The 9,750-nt window shown below is 39.4% G+C and overlaps 1 protein-coding gene across 2 annotated transcripts in view; it reads right to left on the minus strand.

Moving 5' to 3' along the window:
* LOC107681053 (phosphatidylinositol 3-kinase regulatory subunit alpha-like) overlaps positions 1–9,750 on the minus strand; it is a 35,552-nt gene that overhangs the window by 5,322 nt on the left and 20,480 nt on the right. Inside the window, exons 3-5 of one of the 2 annotated variants that reach the window (XM_016477199.1) lie at positions 4,058–4,153; positions 3,882–3,956; positions 1,090–1,221 (exon numbers count right to left, since the gene is read on the minus strand). In XM_016477199.1, coding sequence (XP_016332685.1) covers positions 1,090–1,221; positions 3,882–3,956; positions 4,058–4,153 — 303 coding nt within the window. The remainder of the gene's footprint in view (positions 1–1,089; positions 1,222–3,881; positions 3,957–4,057; positions 4,154–9,750) is intronic. The other variant, XM_016477200.1, reaches the window with a different exon arrangement.

The raw sequence follows: 9,750 nt of genomic DNA on the forward strand, positions 1-9,750 counted from the left end.
CCAAAAAAGAACCTTAAAAAAAAAAAAAAAAAATAACAGTGTTCTCTTTCAAACTGGATGCATGCTAGTATACACCGCTGAAAGTTTGTTCTGTACATGGACAGAATGTTCAGTCACACAGCGAGGGCAGATAAAGTTAACATCCTCAAGCCAACCACCAATACAACACCTGGAATACTTTTCACTGTCGAACTGTCTGGGGTTTGTAGACACAAAATCAGATAAGTGTTGGAACATGTGTACTCATAAAAGCACACGATGTGATGATACAAGCACATGATCTTGCTAGATGAGTTGGCACTGATGCTTTCAGAAGTTCATGGGAGTGTGCAAAACTTTCTTCTTTTATGAGGACTCGTTGTGTTACATTATTACCATTGGAGGAGGTTCACCATCTGGCTAACACTCATCAGAACAATAGCACCACCCTGTGGCTCTAATAATGAATTGAGATCAATGAAAAATGCTCTGATTATTCCATACATTATTTGGTTTTAGGGCCTTTAAGTTTAATTTGAAGGACCACAGGAGTTCACATCAGAGAGAGAGAGAGACCATATAATGAACCAGACCACTAACGAACAGGAGATATCGGAACTCTGAACACGAGAGCTGAAAGGAAGTCCTGTATTTCAAATGAAATAACTGAAAACCCTTATTCTAAAATGTGCATTAGCCACATTAACCAACCTGATCAAATAAAAAAAAAAATACATATTTTAGCCTGATTTTAGCTAAAGAAACTCATTTTAAGCTATTGTTAGTCTGAGATTTTATTGGTGACTTGATACGTTACCAAAATCTGATCCGGTAACATAGGAGCTGTACTTGCATAGCTAGAACATAGCATAGGAATGTTACTATGCTGACCAATGAATTAACTGATTTTAAAAGGACTTAATCCACAGCATTTCATAGCATCTTAAACATTAGTTTAGTGGAAAACTGTGAAATTAGCAACTCGTCCCACTGTAAATCCAATGATTCACATAGTTGAATTAATATGGATTATTATTATATCAGAAACCCCCTGAGAATTGTAGGGCTGTTAATCTAATGCTGATATGCTGTAATCCTATGGAAACCCACCTTGAGCAATGCGTATCATCTCGCTGTAGACCACAGAGGGGATGACAGGCTGAGCTAGATCTTGAAGATACCTCCTCAGACCATCACACAACATCTGAAGGTCCATCTGCTCAAGATCCACCGAGGCAGGGTCTAATTCAAAGAACACAAACATCAGTGAGCCAGAAAGAAATGAAGCTAGCACCAGGCACAGAGAGACAAGTCCTTAAACTTTTCGATCTATCGATTTTCACCTTAACCAGCTTTAGCTACGATTTCTATTTGTAGTATGTTGAAAATATGAGTGGTGCTCAATGTAACAATGCTAGCTTGTTCTGGGTGGTTGCCAGGACGTGGATGTGGTATCTAAGGGTGCTTTCACACCTGGCTCGTTGTTTCGGAACCTGGCGCGTTTCCCCCCTTAGCTCGGTTCGTTTGGGCACAGATCTTTTGAAAATACACAATACAGAAGTATTGTGATGTGCATCCGAGTGAAATGGATTATCAAAAAAAAAAGCAGGGTGGGTACTAGGGGTGGAACGGTTCAACTTACTCACGGTTCGGTTTGTATCAAGGTTTTAGAGTCACGGTTTCGGTATGGTTCAGTATGTGCTATGTTTAGGCAAAAACTATACTGTCAAATAAAAATAAAGAAAATAAGAATAATCTATCTAACTACAAGCAACAGCACAAATACATACAATAGAGTAAAGTTAAAAGTTAGAGGTTTTTTTTTTTAGGTAGGTCTGACATTAGTTTTCAGGTACAGAAATTGAATAAAGTAATGAAATGTAAAACAGCATTGCATATTTGACTGTATAAATTAAATATTAATCTTTCTTAGTTACAAAAGCTATTCAATCAAGAGCAGTGAGTGATTTCTTTGTTGTTGCTGTTTGATTAATATTAAGAAAGTGCTGTCACTTTAAGAGAATGCACTGATACAGTATGTTCAGCCGACTATGTCTGCTATAGGATACTTACCAAGACAGGCATTTTGACAATTTTTGTGTGAATTTGTCAATTTAAACACGATACTTCAGAGAAAGCTTAATGTTCCACCCCTAGTAATTACGTAAGTTCCGTTAAAAGCATTAGCTTTGTTGTTTTGCTAATACTTCAAAATGAACCTGTGAATGTCTGTGGGTGAGCACGTCTTGGACATTTAAAATAAAAAAGCGCACTTTTTCATTTTATAATGCCGTCTTATTGCTCTTCTTCCTAGCAGGTGCATTTTAAAAATGTTTTCCCGATGAATCCTGGACTCCTGCTCAAAATGATAAATTAATACAAGGACTGACTTGTATTAACAAATTTGGTCCGTTTAGAAACTTTGCCGTGTGAAAGCGAACCGCACCAAGAATAAAAAGCAACATTGTAATAATTTTAATCCCTGTTTCGGAACAAAGCAATCGATCTACAGGTGTGAAATCACCCTAAAGGTATTCGGAGTAGCTGTATGTGGTTGCTAGGGTGTCCTGGGTCAAAATCCATTGCCAAGTCTGTGACAATCTGATCTTCAGATATGTTCAGAGCGCCTTCAGTGTAAAGGTCCTTGCACACCCAGTCCGAAATTTTCAGTTTTTTTTTTTTCCGTATTCGTCATCCTTTCCTATAAAAATGCTTGCTACGGATGCGAAAACGCAGAAAATCGAACCTAGATAGGGCTGAACGATTAATTGCATTTGCGATAATATCGTGATATGAAAAAACGCGATTTTTCAATCGCAGAGGCTGCGTTTACACTTGGTCACGTGACACGCGAGAGTAAAGAGGTGTTTTCGACTTGAAGATCGATCAGTGTATGACATCAAAGTATGGCGAGAGAAAGCATAAGGAGACGTCCGCACTCTCTTATAGCTCTCGCAGTACTTTCATGACACACACACCCATCGCGGGCCATCAGCAGAAAAAGAAAATAAATAAAACAGTTAACAGACAAAGGACGTAACTCAGAATTGAAGATGGATTGGTTTGTGAAAGGGAAGAGAAAAGCCATAGATGAAGTGGCACAGACCCAGGCAGGTGCTGGTCATTCAAAAGCTAAATGCAGAAAATATGACGAGGCATATCTTGCTCTGGGCTTCACTCAACGTGTCTATACCGGACGCTACAGTTGTCGCTTCGCGCCGCAACAGCTCTACTGTACACTGGACGCGACAAAGCGACCGTTGCAAATCATTTGAACTTTGTGTCAGTACGTCATAAATAGAACAAGGCATCAGTTTAATGTCGGGTTTTGTCGTGTCGCGTTGTTGAATAATACAGAACATAAAGAGCTTTAAAAAATAATTGCATATTAAATCGCAATCGCAATATTGGTAAAACAAATCGCAATTAGATTATTTTCCAAAATCGTTCAGCCCTAAACCTGGAGTGATTTTTTTACAACGGACGAAAGTTTCGGAGGCAGTGTGTAAACGTGATTGACACAACGTGAGATCTCGAATGTAGTGCTCGAGGTATTTATTTTTTAACGTGCGAAAATTTCGGACTCAGTGTGCAAAGACCTTAAGTCTATGGAATTTTACCCGTTTAAACATTTGCTGGTGAAAATTGTAAATCTGAGACTGCTTAGACAACTGACAGAACACCTTTTCTCAAGAAACCACATGTCTGTAGCACCAATTGTGCGAGAGGAGTTGTACATTTTATTACATCAGGTTGAAGTTTTTGAAAAAGTAGCAATAGTAATATCCAACTGTGCTGGTTAAGGCAGTGTTTCACGTTCAGCATGGACAAAAAGCTTTTGTTGCATCGCACCATTTTAAGATAGCTAACAGTAGCAACACCTAATGGAATGCGTCACTCACCACTATCAAAGCACTGTCTGACATCCAGCCCTCCTCCAGCAGTGAAGTTTCTGTAGAGTGTAGGGTTGTCTAGACCTGTACAGTGTTTATATGCGAATTAATACATGTAGAAAATGCAATAATTACGGTGTGCACGTACATGTGACAAAGAAATATGCCTGATGGATTCTATTCACCTTTCCGCTCGATGGCCTCAAGGAGCTTGAGAAGCATGGGCGGTGCTACCTCTGGAGGTGTGAACTGCTCCGTCAGGTCAACCAGAGCGCTCGAGCCTAGAGGAGAGAAAGTTGAACGCTCACATCAAAAAGCCGCCAGGTACCTTTGAACAACTACTAGCTTTTCATTAAGCACCAAATGCCATCATTTCAAAGCCTCCAAGGAAAACAAGAATTTTACACCATGACCCACTCCACAGTCACGGCACGCTTAGATCAATAATGGTCCTCATGTATATATGTGGTGCAGCAAGAAGCACATTTGGACGGCACATCTAAGCGTGGCGGGGGGGTTAGGGCTGGCGCTGACCGGTAGGATATGATTAAGTGTGCAGTGAAGGTGGACAAGAAGGCTAAAGCAAACAGACCGCACGCAATATGCAGCCGCTGGTGTAGGGTGGAGGGTTACTGAGATCTACAAGTCCAGGTGCGGGCATGAAAGGGCTGCGGGACTGGCTTGAGCTTTATTTGGATTCGCTGCACAGCATTTTAAAAGGCTAGGATTTCTAAAAGACTTGACTGTTACCAGAATCCGAGGCTGCAGATCCAAACACAGCAGATTATGAATGGATTCACTTTACAGAGTCTTTTTACAGAGGTATGAAGAGTATCTTTGCAGTTTCTTAAAAGGAATTGCTCAAATTAAAAGTTTGGAGGCTGCCTAAATGAAAAAAAACAAAAAACAACCACACATGAGGAAATGGGGGTTTAAGCCATTAGAAATAATAGTCTTGTTTAGTCCCAAGGCTCTGGGACTTTTTTTGCTAGCCTGGGAGATAAGCAAGGAAAATTGTAGATATCACACCGCTTCTCTTGAACTTCACTTTGAAAGACAACAGCCATCTGGAGTCCATTACTGCCAAGGCAACATCGAGGATAAGGAGAGTTATTAATTTTCTGAGAACTGCTGAACTCGAGGCAGGGAGAGTGAATGACCGATTCCTTGTATAGAAATTTGGAGCGTAGTGTCACTTTGGTACGCCGCACTGAGTGGTAACCTTGTGCCCAGACGGACACCTTATCCAGCCCTCTGCTTCTTAGAATCCAGATTCAAAGTGCTGGGCTAATTTTACCTTAGCTCACAATGTTCTGGTCAAAGGCGACAAATATGGTCTTTGAATTTAACAGATCCCTACATTTCCTACGTATGCTTGGTGAAATATCTAAAATCACTATGTTGTTGTGAGATTGAAACCGGCTCAGTGAATAACACTATGGTGGTCTGGAATCTCAAAATAAATGTCATAACACACACCCCATTTCAGGGTAAAACTGTATATTCCAAGAGTCTTGTGTTTATTTACATGTGTTGGACGGGCATTTCCACGTAGACGCAAGACTGAGAGGGGAGGGGGGATTGAGTTGCTTCTAAGTAACTCAGGGTGACCTGATAGCACTGGCCTTCTACATGGCTAGATCAAATGACATTCAGGATTGATGATAGTAGAATAGTCCAAATGTTTTGGTTCAAGCTTCCACTATGTCCTCGAGACACCTTCTTGGAATAACTAAAGAGGAACTAGACTTTGGTTCTTAGGTTTTGACCATGCAAAACACATTGCAACGGGTGGTTTCTCACAGGGTCTGGGTCTGTTCTTCATTGTACTTCAATGGAATTTTTTGGCTATTTATTGTTCATTGAAAACTAAGTCTGACCACTCTCCAAAACAAGATACATGGCATGTTACATGCCAAGTATAAGCAAGCGTCACTAAGAACTGGGCAGTCAAGCAAGATTGGATGCACTGCGCCGTGAACTCACGCAATATTATACTCACGCCAAGCTCGTCAACCCACTGCGAGTAGCAATAGTGGGAACATAGTGAGTGAGTGTTCCTGTGAACAATGCTTTAGAAAGATCCAGATGAAAACATCTTCGGTTTTCAACTACTAGGCTTAATTTATCCAAGCTGTGCAGTTGAGTTCACACAATCAACCGGGCAATGGAAACAATTAAAGATGCACTCACGGTGAAGTCCAAGTGCTGTAAGACTTTATGGGTAAAGGGTAAACATTAGCAACATTTGTGCATGAAAAGCAGTTTAAAATGCCTCTAGTTCTCTGCAAGCAAATTAAACCAACAGAAAACAGGCAGAAAGCAGCCCAGCTCAGATTCAGACAGCCAATCAAAGTGGGCTGCAGATTCCGGTTGCCGTAGCAACTCCTGGAAGAGGGAGTCAGTGTGCAAGTCTGAACATGCGTAGTGTCTGAATGCGTGGCGGTCCTGTTGTTACTATGCCATGGGATGCAAGGAAAGGGACCCCAGGTTAAGGAAGGGAAAGCAGCTGCCTGGGTTTGTAGAACAAACTCAGCACATCTGAACCACAGACTAAGATCAGAGAAAATACACATGGTGCTAAAGACAGTTTCCTCCGCAGCAGTGCTAATTTTGACAGCAAATTGATTTAGTTTTAGTCAGTCTTTTCACTAAAATGCCATTTAGTTTTAGTCATATTTTAGTCATCTGAATTGTTTTTAGTTTTAGTCTAGTTTTAGTCGACTAAATCTACAGTAAATTTAGTCGGCTAAAATCTAATTGGTTCAGTTACAGTGCATTTATTATTAATTTCTCTAAAATTTCCAAACTCATTATATAGGTTTGATATTAAGGTTTTATCATGATAGACACGGATTTAACTGCGGTGACTCACAACTAGGGATATACCGGTATCAAATTTTCATGTTGCGATTAATTGCTAATGCTTTTATCACGGTATGCGGTATTATCACGATATTGAAATTTAGTTTTAAAAAGTGCTGTCATAATACAGTATAACAGGTTTAATAACATTTTTCTTATAACAAAAATAACTGAACATTAAATGCAATAAAGCAATACAGAAAAATGTATAAAGTTAAAAGTTTTACACAGATTAAAGTGCAAAAGAACTATAAAGACCAATAGATATCACTTTACAATAAGACCTCATTAGTTAACCTTAGTTAATGCATTAACATTCACAATGAGCAATAGCTACATTTGCTAGAGAAGTTATTAATCTTTGTTAAAAAAAAGCCTTAGTTCATGTTTGCTCATTAAATAACACAGTTGCAACTTTCGATTTTAACAACATCTTATTAAATATTGAAATTACCTAAGATTAATGAATGTTCAGAAGAATTTTTCATTGGCAGTTTGTGTTAACTAATGAATTAACTAATCGCTTTCATCCAGAGCGTCTCTCACATGTTCCGCCATGTGCTTCTCTTGTTTACGTCAGAGTGCGCACGCGTCTTTCACGCAGCATAAAGCGGTGTTGTGCATTTTGACCAGTTGATGGGAAAAGTATTCTTAAAATGCATTCAAAATTCGGAATAATTTGTAATATATAATTATTCACGGTATTTAGACGTGCCCACGATAACAATATCGTGCATAATAATTACCGTGATATATTGCATTACCGCATACCGACACAAGTCTACTCACAACATGCCTTTATGTTAAAATTAAATAAAACCACTTCTCATAAAGAACAAGAACATGGTCTTTTTAATTAAATACCAATGGTCATATAGGTTAATTATGCATTTTTATAGCAACTTGTTTACCATATTCTTCATTCTTTCAAGCAGACATATTTATTTTTATAAATAAATTTAGATTAATCTTTAGGGCTACTAAAGTTTTTCAGTCAAGAGCAGTGCGTGATTTCTGTCTTTCTTTTGTTGCTTGATTAACATCAATGACTCGGACAATAACAACTAAATTAGGCTGCTATCCCTTTAAAACCGAATGCGAAAAAACGAAATCAACTGTTTACGTGAATACTCGTCAAAACGCACAATTCAACATCATTTTGTGTGTAATTCTCCATTCATGCGACGCAAGAGAGTACTTGCAACTTGTTTACCATATTCTTCATTCTTTCAAGCAGACATATTTATTTTTATAAATAAATTTAGCGTAATCTTTAGGGCTAGTAAAGTTTTTCAGTCAAGAGCAGTGTGTGATTTTCTGCCTTTTGTTGCTTGATTAACATCAATGACTCGGACAATAGCAACTAAATTAGGCTGCTATCCCTTTAAAACCGAATGCACAGCTGGATGCAATGTACTGATACACGTTCTGCCTACTGTTTACATTCACTTAAGACAATCAACTGTGTTTACGTGAATACTCGTCAAAACAGACAATTCGACATCATTTTGCGTGCAATTTTCCGTTCAAGTGACGTGAAAGAGAACTTGCGCGCTGTGAGACGCGCTTTCTGTGTGTGTATGCTTCAGTGTCTGCGCTCAGAAAACCGGACCGAATGGAGTTCTCTCTTGCGTCGCCAGATTTATCCATATGTCTGCTCTACTCCCACATATTGACATTTTTGAACGTTTTATGCGACGTGCAGCAAGTGTATGTTAGCTTATGTCCCGCCGGTTCATATGTATGCATCTAACCTCCGAACCATGCAGCAGATTTGTTCTGAATGAATCGCTTCCCAAATCGTCCCTCCCTAACATTTCCGTCTCGTTTTTATTCGTTGACGAAAATGTCAATAGATTTACGTCATAGTTTTTGTAGTTCAAAAAGAGTTTCAGTTCGTTATAGTCTCGTTTTCGGTGAAAAAAAAAATGAAATTAACACTGCTCAGCAGCTAATTTTAGGGGTCTACTCGTGTACCTAGTGTTTCCATTACTGACTAGTTCTTCTTCGAAATGTCATTCTAGCAAACCACTAAATGATCATCACATTTCCCCCAGGGATCAATAAGGGATGTTTAAGGGCCTTAACCTGCTTTTGAGGAACAAAGTTGTCAAGGTGTTACCATTACAGTCATCAGTTGCTCTGGGTACTGTGAATACTTGTGCTGTGTATAGGGCCTTTCGCACTGCGGGAACCTTTTCATAGTACCAGAACTAATTGTGGAACTACCCACTTTTTGGCGTTTTCGCACCTCCGGAACTGGGTGCGATTTTAGTACCGGACTGCCTTTTTCGAGAACCAAATTAGCTCCTACTCCGGAGCAGGGTCTAACCAGCACAACTGGTACTACCCGTGACGTAAGTAGACATTGATTGGCCAAACGCGTACGAAAACGGCGTGTAAACATACTGTAAACATTGTGTCAACTTATTTCGCAAGTATGGAGAACAGTGATAGATGGACGGACGCTGAAGTGCAGGCACTTGTAGCAAATGTAGCACTGCCAGTTGTCGTTGGAGATTCTTAGTCCTCCTTTCCGTTCTTTCAATCGCTTTACGTATACGTCGACTTTCCATGTCCATTATTGTGAAACCCGCGAGACCATTTAGTTCTGGAACTAAAGCGGTGCGAAAGGCCCTTATGTAAAAATGGTCCTCTTGGTAGATTGACAGACTTATTTTTTGGAAAGAGTCAAGTCGAGTCACTTTTATTTATATAGCGCTTTATACAATACAGATTGTGTCAAAGCAGCTTTACAATATTAAACAGGAAAATAGTGTGTCGATAATGCAAGAGGACAACAGTAAACACTAAATTTTTCAGTTAAAGTCAGTGGATAATTGAATTCAGTGATGTCATCGTTCAATTCAAATAGTATCTGTGCAATAAAGTCGACAATATTGCCAGAAATTCAATGTCCCCAACTAAGGGGACAGTGGCAAGGAACCAAAACTCCCATCGGAGACAGAAATCGAAAAAAAAAAAAAAAAACTTTGTTAGAAACCAGGGGGAA

Source organism: Sinocyclocheilus anshuiensis, unplaced genomic scaffold (genome assembly GCF_001515605.1).
Source record: "Sinocyclocheilus anshuiensis isolate Anshui unplaced genomic scaffold, SAMN03320099.WGS_v1.1 scaffold1736, whole genome shotgun sequence".
Lineage (NCBI taxonomy): Eukaryota > Metazoa > Chordata > Actinopteri > Cypriniformes > Cyprinidae > Sinocyclocheilus > Sinocyclocheilus anshuiensis.